A 23,438-nucleotide genomic window follows, 5' to 3' on the forward strand; every position below is an offset into this window, starting at 1 on the left:
TTTTTTTTTTTTTAACTAGTAGGAAGAAAAGTAGGTAACACTAACTAAGAGCTAAGTAACAGGAGAAAAAACTGGTTAACTACAGGCATTTTAAGATGAGGAAAGAAATGTTAAGGAGTCTGCTGAGCTCCGTCTCAAGCCGGGGGTGGTAGAGAAGGAACTGAGAGTACCGGCCACGCATGCTCTCTAGTGACATACTTAGAGTGAGTGACAGGTTCTAAGCCGGGCTCCTTGTGGCCGGTAGGAGTACTGCTGTAAAAATCTCCGATCAAAGGCGCAGGGGCGCACCGACACCTAAAGTGGAGCACCCACAGGGACATCTCTCGAAGAAGAAACCTGAGTTAATGTATTTTGGCTACTAAAATTCCCCCTTAGTTTCAGTTGGATAAAGTATTCTTGTTTTTTCCTCCTTACCTGTGGCATGTTTTTGCAAAGGTGGCTGCATTTCAGTGGTGTGTGGAGAATATATATGTGTTTGTTATGTTTAGGAGCCTTTGGGATGAAATTTGCCAGTGCAACTAGAATATATAAATTTGGTTCCTAACTCCCATTGACTTTAATAGGAAGCTTGTGGTTAAAACCCACAAAATGCTTTGAACATTTACCCCATAATTTGCTTGTCACCTAGAAAGGTTGTTTTGGGATTCAATAAGTCATTAAAATATAGGAATATCTTTATTTCTTCTTTTCAAGCTTCTACAGTGTACTTGCCTGCAGCACAATAGTCCAATTATTTATAATTTGTTCTATCAAATTTATATAATCCTAATGATATATTCAGGGGCATACAATGTATTATGCATGCCCTATTCTCTGCAAAGGATGTCAAAGATCACACTTTATCTCATGTAATTTACAAACATATAGACCTAATTCTCCATTGCCTCACATCTTATGTAGTCATTTACACCTAAAACAGGTTTAAAATGTAGCCATTCTGATATGGAAGACTTTTACATTCACTTTACATGGGTGTAAATGAATATACTAGATCAGCGGTTCTCAATGGGTCGGGACCCCAAAGTGGATCACAACCCCATTTTCACAGGGTCACCAGGACTGACTTAGATTTGCTGGGGCCCGAGGCAGAAACCCATGTCCCACCTCCTACGGCCGAAGCCGAAGTCTGAGGACTTCAGCCCTGGGCAGCTGTGCTCTGTTTACAGGCCCCGTGCTTGGGGCTGAAGCCCTCAGGCTTCAGCTTTGGTCCCCAAACCTGGGGCAGTGGGGTTCGTGCTTTGGCTTTGGCCCTTCCCAACCTAGCTCAGGTGGGCTCAGGCTTCCATCCGCCCTCCTGGGTCATGTAGTAATTTTTGTTAACAGAAGGGGGTTGTGGTGCAATGAAGTTTTAGAACCTTTCAGGGTCCCTTCCAGTTCTATGAGATAGGTATATCTCCATATATTATAATTATATTATTAACCCCTGTACTTGATGTAAAGCACAGGAGAATCAGGCCCATATATGTTGGCCGGCTCTTAAATATTAATGGTGATAAAGAGAATAGTTCATAGCCCCACATTTTAAACAATTGGAAAACTCATATGGATATTTTATCTATAAATAACAAGTGACATAAGCCATCTGTGTACAATGTACAGCTAAGCTGGAGAGATACAGGCTGAATACTTTGCAATATTCATCCCATGCCTTATTTGTGCAACTCACTTATCTCTAGATAAAGAAAACTATAAAATCTGGATATACAGTAATACTTCTGGGAATTCTTACACTACTTATTAGCCTCTGAGACTCCAACAGCTTCTACTTTTTACATTAATAGTTGACTATATAGTCTCTACTTTCCCACACACGCTATTCCCTCCCACCATTAAACCATCTTTCCTGTCACTCAGGCTCACAACCTTGTTGCCACATTCCACTTCTCTTTCTTCTCAACCACCACCATCTAGCCTGTTGCTAAATTCTGCAGTTCCTTCCTCTAAATCAGGGGTCGGCAACCTTTGGCACGCGGCTTGCCAGGGTAAGCACCCTGGCAGGCTGGGCTTGTTTGTTTACCTGCCGCATCTGCAGGTTTGGCCGATCACAGCTCCCACTGGCCAAAGTTCACTGCTCCAGGCCAATGGGGGCTGTGAGAAGTCGTGGCCAGCACATCCCTCGGCGCACACCGCTTCACACAGCCCCCATTGGCCTGGGGCGGAGAACCGCAGCCAGTGGGAGCTGCGATTAGCCGAACCTGCGGACAGGGTAGGTATACAGACTGGCCCGGCTTGCCAGGGTGCTTACCCTGATGAGCCGCATGTCAAAGGTTGCCGACCCCTGCTCTAAGTTATCCCCAAAATACGTCCCTTCCTGTATTGCTACAACTACGGCTTGATCATCATTTGCAATCACTTCCGCAACCTTGATCTCTGGCTTCTTGGCCTTCTAAGGTCTCAAATTGCATTCTTCAGGTCTGTCCAAGTTACTGCTGCTCAAACTGTATTTCTTGTCTCTTATCCCAACTGTATCACCCCTTGAGTGTTTGTATTGGCTTTTGATTCCCATCTGTAACATATTCAGACTCCTCATCCTCAAACATTTCCCTGCCCTATATTCTCTAAATTTGGCAGACTTTTTACTCCCCTAGCCTTCTATTCACATTACTGACTGCATACATAGGTGCTGGAACTAAGGGTGCTGTCTCGCCCACTGCCTTGAAGTAGTAATAACAACCCAAATACATGGTTTCTGCCTTCAGCACTCCCACTATAAAAATTGATCCAGCACTGACTGCATAAGCAAAATCCTGCTCTCATTCACACTCATATAGATCCAGAGTAACTCCACTGACTTCCAGCTGAGTTATTCCAAATGCATGCAGATGTAACAGAACAATTTTGGAACCTAGACTTTTCCTTATATACCCTCACTTCCCATGACTGGACTATGCTCCCTGGTTCTACCTGCAATGCAGCCTCACTCTTAAAAATTCTCATAAAACTTTTGCTCAGTTTTGTATACCTGACCTTAACCCATGTCTGAAAGACAATAGCAGTATATTTTAATATACTAAATTTAAAAATCAAAAGGAGCTAGGCAAGATACTTTGTAACAAACATCTCTCATGATATTTCACTGTTATAACCTTCACACTCTCCTATTTAAATTGTTGTTTGCCAAACACTGGGAGAAACTGTGAAATACCCCTTCTTTGTAATTATGATGGGGGGAGCTTTGTTTTTATTCCTATTTATGTATCAATTTTAAACCAAGTATAAAAAGGAGTTCATTAAGTTATTAGGCTCAATAAAGAGGTCTCCTTTTTCACATATTGTCTGACCAAGTTAAATAGTTTTAGTGGGCACCCAGTATTTCTATTCTAGTACTTGTAATTAATTCCTATATATGTAGATTTCTGCTTCTGTTACCTTGATTCTTACCATTTATTCTTTTGTGTAGAGACACAAATCAGACACAAATGAGAAATCAAGAATTGTAACATTCAAAAACCAGTAGGAGAGCACTTCAGTCTCCCTGGACACTCAATAGCAGACCTAAAAGTGGCCATTCTTCAACAAAAAAAAACTTCAAAACCAGACTTCAACAAGAAACTGCAGAGCTGGACACCATCAAATTAGGCCTGAATAAAGACTCGGAGCGGCTGGGTCGCTACAAAAAATAATTTTCCCTCTGTTGATACTCACACCTTCTTGTAAACTGTTGGGAATGGGCCACATTCATCATGATTGAATTGGCCTCGGTAGCACTACAAAAAGTAATTTTCCTTCTGTTGATATTCACCCCTTCTTGTCAACTGGTGGGAATGGGCCACATCCTCCCTAAATGAATTGGCCTCATTAGCACAGACCCCCCACTTGGTCAGGCAACTCCCATCTTTTCATGTGCTGTATATTTATACCTGCCTTCTGTATTTTCCACTCCATGCATCTGATGAAGTGGGTTACAGCCCACGAAAGCTTATGCCCAAATAAATTTGTTTGTCTCTAAGGTTTCACAAGGACTCCTCGCTGTTTTTACTAACACAATCATTTTATTAAAAACTTATATGTAATTTACAGTACATCAGTTGTATCTGGGACACCTTTACCAAAACAGATGTGACATGGCAAGAAAAATCTGAAGTCTTGTCTCTAGCAGTAGCCTGTGTTGTCTGATGCTTTGAAGAAAGGTGAAGGAACACCATAATGCACCTGATAAATCATGCAATGCTCAATACAAGAGGAAAAAATTCCTTCCTTTGTCTGCAGTAATCAGCAGATACCCTAAGGCTTGACTACTGAATACCCCATCTTATTGCTTTGAGACCTTCCAATGAGAGGTGCTAAATAAAAACAAATAATTCTTACTATTAGGATTAATTATCAATGTTATTACTAGTCATAAAATTATCCCGGATCCTTTTAAAATCCAACTACAGTATATAGTTCTGACCTTAGTTACATCATTACAAATACAGAATAACTTTCCTGACTGCAATAGATTCCTTTGAATTTACTCTGGTTTAAATGAGAGTAGAATTTGGCCATTTGACTAAAACAATGAATTGCACAGATTAAGTAGTAGTATTTCCTTTTATTTGTTTTAAATTTACCTGCCGTTAACTCTGAGTGCACCTATAGCAGGGTGGTTGGATCGGTCAGCAGGCCTAGTGGTCTAGGCCTCTGATCCCAGTCTTTCTGTTAGTTCAAGGTGTCCCAGCTTGCTGGATAAGGTCTTGCCTGGATTGACCTTTTGGATGGAAACCCCTAGCTCTGCCTTTCTTGGGAGCCAGGTCTTATAGTCCGGAGTAGACAGAGGGACCTGGGCCCTCCCACTCCACAGAGTCCCAAAACCCAGGGCCCTGAAAGTGAAATGGTGTGCACTGGCCTATGTTCAACCACTCCACTTGCTCACCTTCCCCTGGGCCACTTCTTGCTACCCCTTCATCTCAGTTTGGAGTGTGGTCATAGCAGACTTAAAGTCTTTGCTTCAAAATCCTCACATTCTAGGGCCGATGCCCATGGCATTCTCAAGCCCCTACCCCTGTTCTCCCTCCCTCTTGGGGAGTGTCTAAGAGTGGGGGACTCACAGCCAGATCTCATTGGCAGAAACTTCCTCTTCCCTTAGTGCAAAGTGAGGCTCCTCTAGTAAATGGTCTCTGTCCTTCCCCACTGCCTGGGGCTGATGAAGTTCCTTCCCTTTATGCTGGTTTTCTCCTCAGAAGTATGCTCGGCAGTGCCTAAGGTGCAGGGCCCACCTAGCCCAGTACTGCTCTAGCCCATCTCCTGTCCCAGCTTTAGCATGGGATTTGTAAACCCCATCAGAGCCCCCTTTTTCTCCTAACATTGTACAGTATTAAAAGGAGGGATTTATTTATTTTTACTAAACCCCTCACTGAATTCCCTCACATAAATTCTATGTATTCTCCTTTCAAGCTTACTTAATTCCTGGTTGCATTATATCTCCCTATACTGTATGTGAGCCCCTCCATATCTTTAATGATCTTTTCTCAGGATCTTTTAAATCTGGGATATAGCTTTTCCAAGGAAAGACTTTCAAGTATAACCCAAAACCAGATTAAAAAAAAACAACCACTGCTTTGAGATTAGACATTCAGTATATGTACTATAAGCATCTGAACTATTGTCTGTGTCTGACAGACTGCAAGCTCTTTGGATGCAAGAATTGGGTCTTCTCTTGTTTGTACAGCACTGAGTGTGTCTAACTCTCAAAAATAAAACTATAAGGTGCTCTGACCAAAAATTAACAGAGTATTCAAAATAAGAAAATACTATACCATTGATTAATATATTACAGGAACCTTTTTTATTATTTTAGTCTCTTTATTAATGCACCCATCTACCTTGTTTTCTTTGTTCTAATTTCATTAACCATTTAAAAATAGTTACGAACTACCTATGTATTTCTGTGGCAAATAATAATAAAAAAAAAAATCTCAAACCAAAGGTAACTACTGAGGAGGGAACTCATTTCAAGTGACCTGCTAAACTTCTGGAGACTTCCCAGTTACAAGCTGCATGAAAAGAAGAGGCAATCAGCCTACAGGGGAGCTCTGCATGTCATATCAATGAATTGTGTGTGATAGCATAAACCTTTCTGACAGGGTCATATGTCTAAAAATAAATCCACAACCTCCTAAAACATTTGCTGAAATGGTGGCGTAATATACTTGGGGGAAAAGGAGAATAAAATTACATCTCAGAGGCCAGGTCTACACTGCGACTTTAAATCGGTTTAATGGCCGATATACCGATTTAACGCTGTATCCGTTCACACGACGCTCGCATAAATCGAGTTAAACATCTCCTTAAATCAATTCGAACTCTCCAAACGAGAAGAGTAGCGCTAAACCGACCTAGCGAAACTCCGCATAGGTGTCGTGTGGACAATCGCGTTATTGGCCCCGGCGCATCTCCAGAAGTGTCAGCACTGACCGCTCGACGCAACGAACTCGAGCAGCGCGGCGTAAACAAAAGCCCGAAACTTTTAAGTACATCCTGCTTGCCCAGCGTGTAGCTCTACACACGCTGTCGAGCAGCTGAAATCTCTAAAAAGACTCCAGCATGACCGTTTTGCGTAACTGAGAGAGCTAGGTCGGATGCGCTGTATGGGATGACAAATCTTGTATCCACCCTTAACAGAACACGACAACCCAAAAGCGTTTGAAATAAAAAACCCAGATACACAGTCGCTGCGTGACAAGCGTAGACGCGAAGCCAGAGACTCCAAATGGCGCTCAAAGGAGGAGGGGTACTCTGAGGACTCACTACCACATCCACAGCATCTCCTGAAAATGATTTTGCATCGTTGCGAGCTCTCCAATGTCCTAGGCAAACACAGTGTCGCTGGTTCCGGAAACAGCTCCTCAGTTTACTTCCCGCCCCCCCCACCACCGACTCACGGTGAAAAAAAAGGGAAAGATGCTGAGAGGGCGTGCTCAACACTCGCGAAACAGGTGCCAAAGGGTGTCTGCGCTTCAACAAAGGGGAGGGTGACCTGATACCCAGCAACCCCCCGGAAATGTTTCTGCCACCACTTGCATCAACATGTCCTCAACGCAAGGGGACAGGGATAGCTGAGAACAGCTACCCACAGGCACCGCTCCTGCAAACGATGTACTTGGAACCATGGATACGCAAAACAATCGATGCGGAATCCCATGTGGGACGCGCCTATAACCGATTTTATTAGATCTGTTTTGTAATATCGGTTTAAGCTAATTCGAAATAATCGTGCAGTGTAGACGTACCCTAAGAAAGAAATCTTTTTTCTAAGTGTGACAAATCCAGACTTCAAAAACCCTTTAATGCAGTGGTCCCCAACCTTTTTCGTGTGGCGGGCACCAGACGAAGGACCAAGGTGGCGGTCAAGCATCCACCGAAATGTCGCAAGCGGCACCATCCAGAGGTGTTGCTGCCGAAATACTGCCAAATTTCAGTGACATTTTGGCGGATGCTCGACCGCCGGCCAGGACGTGGGAGGATTTAGATGCCCCCACGGGTGCCATGGCACCCACGGGCACTGCGTTGGGGACCCCAGCTCTAATGGTAAACACACAGGTTCTTCGAGGTAAATGAAAGCCATCCTAAACCCATTTTCGACATCACAGATCAGATTAATCTCAGGTGAAATGCCACTAAATTAGAGTAAAGTTACATCTGGAATGAATTTGGCCCATAAGGACAGCACACACGTCATGCACATGCCCAATATCAGTAAAACAAAAAATTAGTATTAGACTCACGATGGTTATTAGCATCTATTTAGATGCTACTATAAATTTGCTATTGAACTAATATATTTAGGTGGAACCCCAAACGTTATAGAAATCCCTCCCCACTTCCAATTTCATCATACACTGGTTAGATCTTGAGACAAATTCAACATAGGGAGAATTAATTCAGAACCCAACTATACATAGTCTAGTGTTTTATTAATGGGACAGCAGATTGCTGCAAAGTTACCGTTCTCAAACTAATATGTTAGTATGAGTTCTGTAGTGCAACAAACATAAGCTGTTTGTCTTCACTTTTGCAGTCTATCCCCACCCTACCTATCACCTTTCATTCACTATCATGTTGTCAGCTCCTGCCTCCAATTAGCCAGTGAGAAAATTTCCATTGACCACTTGCTAATTTTTCAAACCAGCACATCTGGGCTTTCACCCATGCTGCCCACTGTATTTGGAAAGAACTCCCTATAAACATCCACAAAGCTACTTTGTTAGCCTCATTCAAATCCTTCCTCAAAATTCTCCTTTGGTTCATATATACAAAAAGGTTGACAACAGTTAGGCTGCTCATGTACTATGACCACTGCCTCTCAAGCTGACTAATATTATCTCATTATTTCCTTGTAACTCTCATCTATCAGTAGGTATTGTGACAAAGTTCCTCCTCCACCTTGGTGGGTCCTGCGCTTATTGGCGGATTTGTTCACCTCAGTGATCTTCCCTTCTTGTGGAACCCACAGTCTGAGTCAGCTCCTCCTGTGTCTGATCAGGAGTTGGGAGGTTTGGGGGGAACCCAGGCCCGCCCTCTACTCCTGGTTCCAGCCCAGGGCCCTGTGGATCGCAGCTGTCTATAGTGCCTCCTGTAACAGTTGCAGGACAGCTACAACTCCCTGGGCTACTTCCCCATGGCCTCCTCCAAACACCTTCTTTATCCTCACCACAGGACCTTCCTCCTGGTGTCTGATAATGCTTGTCCTCCTCAATCCTCCAGCAGTACACTCTCTCACTCTCAGCTCCTTGCCTTCTTGCTCCCAGCTCCTCACACACGCTCCTTCTCCTCTGGCTCCTCCCTGCCTGACTGGAGTGAGCTCCTTTTTAAACCCAGGTGCCCTGATTAGCCTGCCTTGATTGGCTGCAGGTGTTCTAATTCAAGTAGCTATCTCTACTGCCTTCTAGAAAGATCTTAATTGGCTCCAGGTGCCTTGATTAACCTGGAGCAACTGCCATTTGGTTACCAGGGTACTAGGGATTTGTTTAGCCTGGGGCTAACATACCTGTTTCTCAGTACTTTACTGTAGCCATCTGGCCTTGCCCCATCACAGTATTCATCTGCTGTCTCTTGTCTTATACTTATGGTGTAAGCTCTTTCGGGCAGAGATTGTCTTTCTGTTCTGTGTCCATACAGTGCCTAGTCCAATGGGTTCTGATCCGTGACTAATAATTTCCATGGTGCCAATGATTTCAGTTCGCCAAGTAAATGATCTTTAAGCCCTAGTTACTGGTCCACCTTATACCCATTTTTATAAGGATAAAGTGGTACTGTGACTTCATCCTAGATTCACATCTAAAATTAAAGCACATATTATTCTGCCAAGATTATTTTAATGTTCCTGTGGAATCTCTTCTCTGTAAGTTTGATGCTAAATGTTCAGTGAGCTTATACTCAAAGTCCACCTAACTCTTTGTTTCTTATTTGTCTTTGTTTCTTCTAGCCATCAGGCAATGCTGTTACTACAAGAGGACCATATCTAACGATATGTTTGACTGAATTTCACATAGCTATGACCTGGCTGGTCTGACTCATGTCAAGGCTCAGCTGATTTGAGCCAAGGCTATTATTAAGGCCTACGTAAGGGCTTTTTCCATCACTCAGCCGTAAAACAGCTCCATGCCCCTCTTTCTACATGTTTATAAATGCACTATAGCTTGGATTTGGCCTGTGTGTGTGTGCGCGTTGGGGGGGGATCTCATTTTGTACTGTACATGTTCTAAAAGCTTACAGCTAAGGCCCAGGAGTGATAAACTTGCAACATATATTTAGAGAAGCAGAATTACAAGTAACTTTCCCTTTACAGCAAATTTCCATGCAACATTCACCAATATGGATATCCAAATAGGATGGAAATTGAATAACAATACTGAAATTCCACTCAGATTATTGACCCAGACATTAAAAAATGAATGTTATGCAGAATATATCATAGTTTTCCTGCAGAACAACCACAGCAAAAGAGTGAAACTCTCTCTTTGACTTTAGGTCTTACAGAGTCAAGAACTCAAATGCACACTGGTACATAATGCCAATGTCAAATGACTTGTCCTTCACTAGTAAGTAATTCCTTAGGTTTCCACTTTCTGACTCCTTAACGGTGAAAAGAAAGAAGAAAATTATAAATGAAGACTTCAGATGACACCACACTTTCATTACGAGAGAGTCTACTTTAAACCCTAGGGGTGAAATCTTTGATCCACTGAAGTCAATGGGGCAAGGATTTCATCCTAAATCTCTTTCCCTACGTGGGACAGTAGATTACTCGAACACACAGAATATGATGGTCAAAATTTTAAAAACTGATTGTGAAGTTTGGCTCTTAAACTCATATTTAGGCATTTAAGTGGACTGATTTTCAAAATTGCTGAGCACTTATAGAATTATGGAAGTGAAGGATTGGAAGAGATCCCTAGAGGCCTCCTACTCAACCCCTGTGCTGAGGCAGGACCAAGTAAACATAGACATCCCTGACAGGTGTTTCTCCAACTTGTTCTAAAAGACCTTCAGTGATGGCGATTCCACAACCTTGCTTGGAAGTCTATTACAGTGCTTAACTACCCTTATGGTTAGAAAGTTTTTCCTAATATCTAACCTAAATCTCCTTGCTGCAGATTAAGCTGATTACTGTTGGAGATGGATAATATCTTGGACCTTCAGTGGACATGGAGAACAATTGGTCACCATTCTCTTTATAACGGCCTATAACATATTTGAAGACTTTTATCAGATTCCCTCTCTTCCCTTGTCTCTTTAATATCATGGGACCAATACGGCTAAAACTACACTGGATACTTTGCATTTGTCTCTATTGAATTTCATCTTGCTGATTTCAGACCAATTCTCCAATTTGTCAAGATGGTTTTGAATTCTAATCCATAGTGCTAGCAGCCCCTCCCATCTGCAAATGTTTATAAGTACACTCTTTACTGCATTATCCAAGGCATTAATTAAAATATTGAATAGTATTGGACCCAGTACAGACCCCTGAAAAACTCCACTAGTTATGTCCACCCAATTTGACAATGGACCACTGATAACTACTCTTTGAACATGATGTTTCAACTAGTTTTGCATCCACTTTATAGCAATTTCATCCTCTAGACAATATTTCTCTAGTTTGCTTATGAGAATGTCATGTGGGACTGTGTCAAAAGCACTCGAAGAAGAACTAGGCTTATTTAATCTGCAGAAAAGAAGAGTGAGGTGGGATCTGATAGCAGCCTTCAACTACCTGAATGGGAGTTCCAAAGAGGATGGAGCTAGGCTGTTCTCAGTGGTGGCAGATGACAGAACAAGGAGCAATGGTCTCAAGTTGCAGTGGGGGAGGTCTAGGTTGGATATTATGAAATACTATTTCACTAAAAGGGTGGTGAGGAAGTGGTGGAATCTCCATCCTTAGAGGTTTTTAAGGCCTGGCTTGATAAAGCCCTGGCTGGGATGATTTAGTTGGTGTTGATCCTGTTGTTAGCAGGGGGTTGGACTAGATGACCTCCTGAAGTCTCTTCCAACCCCAATCTTCTATGATTCTATGAAAGATATTACCTCATCCATCTTGTCCCTCTAATGGGAGAAGCAGACAGTTATGATAAATCTAAACAAAGGAATACAGATGAGCAGAGCGCCTCTCATTAAAGTATGTGAACTGGATGCATTATATCAAGGTGCTAAGTTTAACGATGCTGTCAATTAAAGAGAGGAAGCAATTGCTATAAACTAAACAAACTAAACTACAATTAAAGCGTAGCATTGCAGATATATAACTAACCACTGTGAAAACAGCCTTATGCCAAGATGCCTACACATATCTAATTAAAATACCGCCTTAATTAAGTACTTATAATTTATCTGTTTTCAGCCCTTGAGGAGGAAGGATATTAACAGCTTTGGAGGAAGACTGCTTTGCCAAAGCTGAAACCATATGGCAGCAAACAGAAAAAAGGGCCAGCCCAACAAGTCTTCCTTCGTACAAAGAAAGTTTGATATCTTTTAAGCCAAATTCTAGCAGAATTTACAAGCAGAAGCACCCTGAAGGAGGGGAAGATTCCATGTTTGAGTATTGGTATCCTGTCATTTAGCATGTGCACAACAGATGGGGGAAGGAGACGAAGCTGGACTCCCAGCTTCTGGGAAGCATGGGTCTCAAAAGCTCATCTACAGGCTATAGTCTTATAGAATGTAGCATGAGCTCTTCTTGCTCTCATTCACCTTCTTTGGTCATGTCCCAGCCTCACACTCCATTCCTTCCCAATGGGAGAACCTAGTGCTGCTATCTTCACTTTACTCTCCCACTCCTTGTGCTCAAAAATGTGTTTGGTCCCTGCAGAGCGAAAAGGTGGCTTGCAATCTTTCCTCACCTGCAACACACCATTTGATTAGGAGCAATCCAGATTTTAAAAAAGAATAGTGTGTGCTATTCTAAACACCCACAGCCTAACTCTGGCAGGTGCAAAAGGTAGTGGGAAAATGTGGCTATGGATATGCCTTTCTGCAGTAAGGAGCACCACTGAGCATATTAGCTAGCCAAGCAGTTTAATGCTCAAGAGGAAGATGCCTCATGTATGGGTATATGGAATGTGAGAGAGAGGCTTCCTGCACCGTTTCACATCTTCTTTCAGTACATCTAGGCAGGAGCAAACACAATAACACCTATAATTATTAAACTGAAAATGAACCACAACCTCTGGAATCTATTCTACACACGTAGGTCCCTCAAATGGCCAAGTGGACCCCAAGATAATTGTGCTTTTGGAAGTGAAAAAAGAATTTGAAGAGCAACTAACAAAAGACACAAAATTAACAGACAATTTTTTGGAGTATATTAGAAGCAAGAAGCCTGCCAAACACTCAGTGTGGCCACTGGACAACTGAGGTGCTAAAAGAACACTCAGGGAACACAAGGCTGTGGCAGAGAAGCTAGATGAATTCTTTGCCTTAGTCTTCATTACAGAGGATGTGAGGAAGAATCTCACACCTGAGCCATTCTTTTTAAGTGACAAATCCAAGGAATTGTCCCAGATTGAGGTATAGAGGAGGTTTTGGAACAAACCAATAAATAAAACCATAATAAGTCAGCAGGACCAGATGGTATTCACCCAAGAGTTCTGAAAGAACTGAAATATGAAATTTCAGAACTGCTAACTATAGTATGTAACCTATTGCTTAAATCAGCCTCTGTATCAGATGACTATTGGACAGCTAATGTGATGCTGATTTTTAAAAAAGGCAGTCCTTCTAATTACAGGCTGATAAGTCTAACTTGAGAACAAGTCAAGTTGGTTGAAACTATAGTAAAGAACAGAATTATCAGGTACACACATAAACATTATATGTTGGGGGAGGCAACATGGCATTTGTAAAGGGAAATCATGCCTCACCAATCTATTAAAATTCTTTGAGGGGATCAACAAGCATGTGGACATAGCATATTTCAACTTTCAGAAAAACTTTGATAAGGTCCCTCACCAAAGCCTCTTAAGCGAAATAAGCAGTCACGGGATAAGAGGGAAGGTCCTCTCATGGATCAATAACTGGTTAAAAGATAGGAAACAAAAGGTAGGAATAAATGGTCAGTTTTCAGAGTGGAGAGTGGTAAATAGTAGGGACCCCCAAGAATCTGTACTGGGAACAGTGCTGTTCAACATATTCATAAAAGATCTGAAAAAGGGATGAACAATGAGATGACAAAGTTGGTAGTTTATACAATATTATGCAAGATAGGTAAGTCCAAAGCAGACCACAAAGAGTTACAATGGGATATCACAAAACTGGGTGACTGGGCAACACAAAGACAGATAAAATACAATGTTGATAAATGAAAAGCAATGCATATTAGAAAACATAATCTCAACAATCCATACAAAATGGAGAAGAAAGAGATTTTGGAGTCATTATGGATAGTTCTCTGAAAACATCTGCTCAATGTGCAGTTATAGTCAAAAAAAAAAGCAAACAGAATGTTAAGAAGCATTAGGAAAGGGATAAATATTAAGATGGAAAATATCATAATGCCATTAGATAAATCCATGGTACACCCAGATCTTGAATACTGCATGCAGTTCTGATTGCTCCATCTCAAAAAAAGATATAATAGAAGTGGGAAAAAAACAGAGAAAGGCAACAAAAATGATTACTGGTATGGAACAGCTTCCATATGAGGAAAGATGAAAAAAGGCTGGGATTGGTCACCTTAGAAAAGAGACGACTAACGGGGGATATGATAGAGATCTATAAAATCATGAATGGTGTGAAGAAAGTGAATAGGGAAATGTTATTTACCCCTTTCACCTAACACAAGAACCAGGAGTCACCCAATGAAATTAATAGGCAACAAGTTTAAAACAAATAGAAGGAAGTACTTCATCACACAACATAGTCAACCTGTGCAACTCAGTGCCAGGGGATGTTCTGAAAGACAAAACCATAACTGAGTTTAAAAAAATAGATAAGTTCATGGAGGATAGGTCCATCAATGGTTATTAGCCAAGATGGTCAGGGACGCAACCACGTGCTCGGCGTGTCCCCAAATCTCAGATTGCCAGAAACTGGGATTGGATGGCAGGAGATGATTACTTTATAAATTGCCCTGTTCTGTTCCTTCCCTTTGAAGCATCTGGCACCAGACACTGCTGGAAGACAGGATACTAGGTTATATGGACCACTGATCTGACCCACTATGGCTTTTCTTATGTTCTTCAAACTCGCTTTGATGTGGAACCATCCAGGATTAGCCTAACTCATCACTCATTTAAATACTAGATCCCTGAAGCATTCTAATTTCTAGTATGATGTACTTCCTATTCCTTGTGTTCACGAGTCATTTCTCCCCAAAGTGGCTAAGTCTTTTAGTTATTCCCTTTCAAGTAATTTTCAGAAATAAACAAATCTCAGCCCCATATCTCTGCATTGCTGCAGCGCAACCATGAGTCTCTCATTAATCTGGAAACACTACTTTGCAGTCCTTGAAAGAAAAAAAATATGTAGAAAAATGTGCTTATAATCCGGCAAAAGAAAATGTGAATTTGAACCTTATTATTAATTATTATTATTTTACAGGGAAGTGCAGATGTTTGATATTTCAGCTTATTTGCTTTTCTAAGGACTTGCAGGATGCATATTACTAATCAAATTTAAGTATCTTGTCTGCCAAAAATAAAAAAAAACAGCTGTTTAATTGATTAAACTCCACCTCTAGATTGGCTGCAGCTAACTCACGTTTTCATAACAATCATCACAGTGCAGATTTATATTTAGCCATTCTATTATTGATGCAAGTCATATATTTCATACACAAGAAATATCATTCAATGATACTGAGATACTATGCAATATCGAAAACCTTTTCATACTTGTTAAACCAAGTGAATGTGAGTGTAAATTTCCTTTAACTGCTGTCGCTACTAACATATATTGAAAATACCATAGCATACTAATAAATGAAGAAAAATAAAAATGAAGTGTGCCATTTCATATTACATTTCAGAGTGTATATTATTTGAATGTTTATTGATTGTTAAATTACATTACTATAAAAGAAAACTGATGTTTTCTGAAAATGATTGAAAGTGGTTACGTTATTTCATAACAAATGAACGTAACATTCGCAGAAATCTTTCTGACTTCTACAGTGAACTCTAAATAGTAATTCACCATTTTCAGTCTGCATCTCTATAACTCTCTTACAAAGACATTTAAATAAAACTACAGGAGATTTGATATATCTATGCAATTTAGAAAATTAACTATTTTAAAATATGAGATTATATAAAACAATTGTCACTTAATATTATATTAATTTTCCTATATAAATATAGGCTTGAGCCTCATGAGCGGTTGAGCTGTGTTCAGTGCAGGATCTGGGAGGAGGAGAGGAAAGACATGATGGCTTTTTTCTACCTTTGTGCATGACTTGAATTTGGGTCTCCTACAACATTGTAGGTGAGTGCCCTAACTACAAAGCTATAGAGTCATATTTCCACACTCTATCCACTGCTGTAAAGCTTACAAGGAAAGGAGGTGCAACAACACTTCTTCCTCTAACTGTTTTGTGAATTCTTTGCTTTGTTCTTGTCAAAACAAGAAAATCTAAATTAGTTTTTGGGGTCAAAACAAAACATTTAATTTTGACATTACTGAAAAAAATTGACTTTTTTAGCTCAAACATCTGGCAAGCATGACAGTAATTTGCAAAAAGTTTCAGTCAACCTGAAACTGCATTGTTTGATGAATAAATTATTTGTCTGAAAATTTTCACTCATCTCTAATTATTTATTTGTATTACTGTAATGCCTAGTAGCCCCAGCCACAGACCAAGACCTTGTTGCGATCAGAGCTACACAAAACAGAGCAAAGACATAGGCCAAAGTAGAGGATACTGCTAGCATTCACATTAAATCTCATTCAGATATAATAGTTTTAAAAGATGTAATCATATCAACTATAAATAAATAAATAATAAAATAAGTGAAAGAAAGAAAGATAGATCTTGGAAATGTTAGAGTGTGTAATAAGAATTGTTTAATATCACTGAGCTCTTGCTGCTTCTTTATATGCTTTTTGGATATACAAGATGATTCTGTGATGAGTTCTCCCTGCTAAACTAGTTATTTTCCCTTTACTTCTTTTTCAGATGGCTTTCTCCCTGCATGCATTCTTTGAAGCATGACACTAAAAGCCATCTGTTTGATTTTAGAGGAGTTTCTGTCTTGTACACTGGTATTTCTTGAAAAGGTGCCATTATCACAGCCCTCTAAGATACAGGTAAATCAAACAATGTTCTTTCTGTGTATGTTTTTTAAAAAGCGTAACTTTATCTAGCTGAAGTCTTTTTCAAATTTAGTGTGTAAGGAAAGGTGAATTCAAACTGGAGCAGGTGCAGGGAAAGGCTTCTAGGATGGTCCGAGGAATGGAAAACCTACCTCATGAGAGGAGACTCAAAGAACTTGACTTGTGCAGCCTAACCAAAAGAAGGGTGAGGGGAGAAATGATTCCTCTTTATAAACATAGAGGGATAATACCAGGGAGAGAGAGTAGTTATTTAAGCGCCAGTGTTGACGCAAGAACAAATAGATATTAACTAGCCATCAACAAATTTAGGTTTGAAATTAGACAAAGATTTCTAAATGTCAGAGGATTAAAGTTCTGGAACAGCCTTCCATGGGGAGCAGTGGGAGCAAAAAACCTACCTGGCTTCAAGACTGAGCATGGTAAGTTTATGGAGGTAATGGTATGATGAAACTGCCTATGACATGTAGCTGATCTGCGACTGCTAAAAGCCGGTGATGGGACATTAGATGGAGAAAGCTCTGAGTTACTACAGAGAATTCTTATAAAGTGAAAACTGTAAGGGTGATGCTGTTTGTAGCAAGCTCTGAAAGAGGCCGGCACTTCTTTAAAGGGAGCTTTGTTTGCATTAAAGATGATTAGATAAGAAAAATATAGTCTTTGTTCATTTGTATACTTCTGATTCTTCACTGATGGTGGAATTATATAATGGAGCTCAGCTGAACTTACACTGATAAAGAAAAGGTGGTACAGGAAAAGCTGAGTTGTTAGCCAGCTGCAAACTGACAGGAAGGAGGCTCTTTTGGAACAGAAGAGTGAAAAACATAGTCCATCTCCTGCTAGTTGAAAGGGCTGGAGAACCAAATGTCACATGTGAGTGTCAGGAAGGAGTATGGAAAATAATGGCCCCTGATAAGGCATAAAGCACATGTGCTCGATGGCTAGAATTATTGGGAGGCTTACCTGACACAGTTTAAAAAAAAAAAGTCACAGGGAAAATGAACATCTGGTCACAAGAAGTGATGGGGGTTTATCTGCATATAACGAAGCTATGTATCCTTATGTGCCTTTTAGCATTTCTTTTGTTGTTCCCTTTTCCCTAGCCCTCACCCCCCACCCCTTTTCTTGTGTTTCTTCATATTGAGGCTCTGATTTTGGTTGATGCCTCTGAGTGCTACTATAGTCCAAACTAATAACAATCATTGTCATCCTGGCTGGAGAAGCCTTACCATGGCTTAGGAAACAATTCACTGCCTAGAGGTCCTCTACCCATAATTATGCTTAAGAGCAATACAAATTCTAGAAAGTCAGCACAACATGCCTTTTCAGTCTCTCTTAATTTCACCTTCCTGGTTTTTCCACCATGCTGATCATTCTCTTCCAGAAACAAATCTGCATGTGCCATGTACTTTTTTGTAACCATATTTGCATTCAAGTCTGTTATTTCCCCAGATTTTTTCCAGATTTCCCTTTTTACTAACTAGCAATTACTTCTGCCTAATTAATAAGATGCATAGTCTCCTCTAGTATAGACACCAGTATTGCTCCATGAAAAAGCTAGCTATTGGAATACTCTGGTTTATTTATTTTACCTAAATGATAAAATGCATAATCCCTGCCCAACATGGTAGCTATGACTGAGATACCTCAGGTTTGTCTATACTAGGAAAAGTTTGAAAAATTTCCCACTGTTGCTAACACCAGTCTCTGACTGTCAGCACAAGCTGTCAGCACTATTTTCGGCAGTGTCGAAGATTTGCTTCAAGCAAGGTTAGATAACATGGTGCTTAAAACAGTGTCACCAGCTGGTGGGCTGTCTACACTAGGGATCCCAACATTAACGACAAAGAATCATCTGAATGAGTTTTAAAATTTTTCCCTATTGAAGACAATACCTTTTCCCTATTGAAGATAACTTTTTCTCTGGTAAGGTTTCAAAACAACATTAATTATTCCAATATGCCTTTTACAGTGATGAATCTAGAATAGCTTGCATACTGCATCTGTGAAAGTGAATGAAATGAATTCTGTCCATTGGTATTAAAATAAATACAAGATGATTTCAAAATATTGTGTTACTTAGCAGAATTCTATCACCAATCTTCCTAGGTGTCCTAAAAGCAAGCTTATTAAGTAATATTTAGAAAAGAAAAGAAAGATTTTCTTTCTTACCCGCAGTATCATCATTCATCTCCTCTAGCCCAATGCTAATTCCAGCATCTATGGAACTCATTATTTTATCAATCTGCAAAAGAGAAAGCAGGAAAAATATCTCAAACTCAATTATTGTAATTTATTATATTTTTTCAAGTGGAGAAACTAGGGCATTATTATTGTTATAAAAACAATAATACAATCAAGAAGATCGCAAAGAAAAATGTAAAGGCCAGCTTCTTCACAGTTGAATTTTTATTTTTCCTTTTCCTTTTCCTATTCACAAACTCCTATTCACATATAACTGTATCAGTATACTTTCAATTACTTTGTCATACTTTAGATGTATGTAATATAAATAATGAAATAGTTAAGATATATAAATGGTGACAATTTAGCATAACAAACAGAAGGCTAACAGGTGAATTGATCACAGTTTGTAAGTTTATAAGAACAAAAATTTGATAATAGACTCCTCAGTGTAGCAGACAAAGGTATAACAAGATCCAGTTCAGACTGGAAATAAAGACACAAATTTTGAGCAGTGAGAATAATTAACCATTTGGATCAACTTTCCAAGATGGATTCTCCATCACTAGCTATTTTTAAATCAAGGTTGGGTGTTTTTCTAAAAAAATATGCTCGAATTTGTTGAGGAATTAATTCAGGGAAGTTCTATGAACCCAATAACCCCTTTTGCCTTTATAATCTATAAAATGGGAACTTAATTTATAGGCTGCAATGAAGCACTGACTTGTTTGATGATGTTTGTAAGCCATTAGTGGACTATATAAACAGCAATGCTAGTTGTTCGTCCAGGACACCCATTATAGGCTATTGGCTCCTCAGCTGTCACCTCTCTTGTGTGGAGACCTGCCTCTCTTTCCCACTTCACTGTGGCTTTTCCAGACTATATAGTCCCTTGCTTACACTGTGATATTCTCAGCAAGCCAGAATGCCTAAAGAGGCCAGCATCTGTGCTTTGCTTTCTCTCTGAAGGCTTATGAACAGTATAATTGACAGTGATTATAAATAACCTCATGGACCTGTATAAATAAGCACAGGTATTCTTAAGGTAAAAAGCATTACACAGAAAACAAAAACAAACAAACAAAATCCCTGGCCCACAATGATATGTAAACAATGATACAGTAAGATCTCCCAAAGATATTGCAGGAAATTGACATATCTGTCACACTAATGGATAGAGATATTGGTTTGGGTTATTAAGCATCACCTTGCTTGTTCATTTAAAATTGTAGGGTAATTTTCCGAATCCTCTATTTATTTGCTTGTTTTTCCAGTCTACTGATGGAAAATATAATTGTGCCTACTGTGGCGTGATATGAGTTGTGAAGCCATATTGCATTCCTCACCAGATGCCTTTGCATATTTGTTAATTTGTAGGTTTTTACTAGTTTCATAGATTCCAAGGCCAGAGGGACCACTGTGATCCTGTAGCCTGACCTCCTGTATAACACAAGCCATTCACAGAATTTCTCCAAAATAATTCCAAAAGCATATCATTTAGAAAAAAAATCAATCCAGCATTAATTTAAAAATTGCCAGTGATGGAGACTCCACTATAATCCTTGGTTAATTGTTCCACTGATTAATTACTCTCATTGTTAAAAAAATGCCTTATTTCCAGTCTCAGTTTGTGTAGCTTCAGATTTCAACCACTGGATTGTTTTATAGATTTTTCTGCTGGACTGAAAAGCCCATTATTAAATATGTGTTCACTGTGTTGGCACTTATAGACTGTAATAATCTTTTCTTTGTTAAGCTAAATAGACTGAGCTCCTTGAGTCTATCACTATAAGGTATGTTCTTTAGTCCTTTAATCATTCTGGTGACTCTTCTTTGAACCCTCTCCAATTTATCAACATCCTTCTTGAATTGTGGGCACCAGAACTGGACACAGTATTCCAGTGGCAGTCACACCAGTGCTGAACATAGCAGTAAAATAACTTCTCTACTCCTATGTGAAATTCCCCTATTTTTGCATCCAATTATTGCATTAGCTCTTTGGGCCACAGGGTTGCACTGGGAGCTCATGTTCAGCTGATTATCCACCATAACCTCAAAAAATTTTTCAGAGACACTGTTTCCCAGAATAGAGTCCCCTATCCTGTAAATATGGCCTACATTCTTTGTTCCTATATGAGTACATTCAGCGGTATTAAAGCACATCTTGTTTGCTTGTGCCCAATTTACCAAGCAATCCAGATCACTATGTATAAGTGACCTGTCATCTTTATTATTTACCACTCCCCACTTTTTATGTCATGTGCAAATCTTATCAGTGATGACTTTATATTTTCTTTCATATCATTGATAAAAATGTTAAAGGGCATAGAGCCAAGACCTAGTCCTCACTAAAAACATGCCCACTAAATGACATTTTGAGATCTATCAGTTAGCCAGCTTTTAATCCATTTAATGTGTTCCATTTTAATTTTAAATTGTTGTCATTTTTAAAACAAAATGTCAAACCCCTTATAGAAGTATATTACATCAACATTATTACCTATCTCAACCACACTTGTAATCTCATAAAAAAGAGACATCAAGTTAGTTTGACAGGATCTATTTTTAATAAACCCATGTTGATTTTGATTAACTATATACCGTCCTTGAATTCTTTATTAATTTAATTCTATATTCTTCCCCCTGCCCCCTTCCAAGAAAGACCATAAAATAAAAAAGTGGGCTCAAGAGCTGGCATGGTACAATAAGTGAGAAAGCATGATGACAATAAGTAAAAAGTGTTTGGAAACAGAATAATTTTTTGTTTGTTTGCTCATATATTTAATGTTAGGAAAGAAGAGTTCTACTTTTTCCTATGTGATAATACCAGTGACAGGAGAAAAATCAGAGAGATGATATAAAAATCCCAGCATCTGCAATTTTAAAACCACTAAACAATTTTTGGTAAATGAAGTTTTCATTTTTAAAGGGTCAAATTTTGATCTCAGTAATGTCATGATTTCCCTAAAATGTATACCCATGACTGAGGTTATAGTTCAACTCTAAACATCTTTTCATTGAGAAGATAAAGCCTTCACAATTCAAGCCACCTTGTTGAGACCCTATTAAATCAACTGTAAAAGTGACCTGCAATAACCTTTTTAAAAATTGAGGGGGGGTTTGAGACAAAAGGAGCGTGTGAAAGTTTTGGGGTTATTTTCAATTTTTTTCCTGCCTTTTAAATATTTTTAAATACCCTGGAGCTTGTCTCCACTGGAGTTAGTTCAGGTAGTAGCATTACAGTGCAAACAGTGAGGGTAGATAGTAGAGGTGCAGTGGTGTAAAAAATGACTTGCACCAGAAAATGGCTTAGCCCAGTTTCAAACCCTTGTGTGCAAAAGAAGCAAACAAACAAAAGAAGCAAACAAAACCTGAATGTAGACAAGCTTTAGAATATCAGTCTCTGTTGTCCTTGGTTTTACTAGAGAAGCTAATGGGTATCTTGAGGGTATGCACTGTTACACTTCGTCTAGACTACGCGCCGTATCGGCGCGTTAAAATCGATTGCTCGGGGATCGATATATCGCGTCTGATCTGGACGGGATATATCGATCCCAGAGCGCGCTTAGATCGATTCCAGAACTCCACCAAAACAGAAGCTATATTAATTTCCACCCAACACCCACCCCTAGCCCCTTTCAATGCGCTTAAAAAACGAACAGTACAAAAGATCGTACCGGGCCAGTGCACCTTAAAACTAGCCACGCCATCAAACCCAAGCCGCAACACACAACACGGTGGAGATGCTGCTCCTCTCCACACCACAGCTTAATTCCTGCCTGACTAATCAAAGGCGAGCTGCACTCCCCCTATTTACTCACTAAAAAAATCGTTATTCCTGCATGCATGGACACAAATGGGACACTGCAACAGACCCAAAGGTTGGGGAGAGAAGCAACGGTGTGTGCAGGCACCCCCTGCCCCTTGCTAATGCATAAGACCTCATCTTTCTTGGACTGACACGAGCCCACCTGTGCCCTCTCTATACACTGTTCTCTAGTACATTTCCCATATTCTAGCAAGGACTGACTCATTTTAAAACATAAGGGAGGATGACTTCCCAAGAGTCATTCCCAGTTCTTCACCCCGCCATCTCAGCCCAGACCCATGATAGCAGTAACATACAGAGAACAGATAACCATCAGCGCATTGCAATTTACCCCGCAGCAGATCGACAGCACGACTAGTAACCGTCTCTCTTATTCATGCAAAAGCAAATGATGCCTGCTAGCCTAGTTACGCCTCTTCCATACTCCAGACACATATTATGATTTAATAAAAAAAAAAAATAAAAAAAAAAAAAAAAAAGCTGGAACGCTCGATGGTTGCCTCTTATGCGTCTGCCAGCGCAATCCAGGGGAAAAAGGCACCGAAATGATGTCCGCCATTGCTTTCCTGGATAGGAAGAAGAACTACGACATTTACCCCAACCACCTGCTACAATGATTTTACACCTCAGCCACGGGCGCTCAAACCCAGAATTCAAGCAGGAGACGCGGGAACTAGAT

The 23,438-nt window shown here is 39.9% G+C and overlaps 1 protein-coding gene across 1 annotated transcript in view; it reads right to left on the reverse strand.

The window, feature by feature from the left end:
* ANKS1B (ankyrin repeat and sterile alpha motif domain containing 1B) overlaps nucleotides 1-23,438 on the reverse strand; it is a 786,862-nt gene that overhangs the window by 322,415 nt on the left and 441,009 nt on the right. Inside the window, exon 14 of the mRNA XM_032788573.2 lies at nucleotides 18,919-18,991. Coding sequence (XP_032644464.1) covers nucleotides 18,919-18,991 — 73 coding nt within the window. The remainder of the gene's footprint in view (nucleotides 1-18,918; nucleotides 18,992-23,438) is intronic.

Source organism: Chelonoidis abingdonii, chromosome 1 (genome assembly GCF_003597395.2).
Source record: "Chelonoidis abingdonii isolate Lonesome George chromosome 1, CheloAbing_2.0, whole genome shotgun sequence".
NCBI classification, from domain to species: domain Eukaryota; kingdom Metazoa; phylum Chordata; order Testudines; family Testudinidae; genus Chelonoidis; species Chelonoidis abingdonii.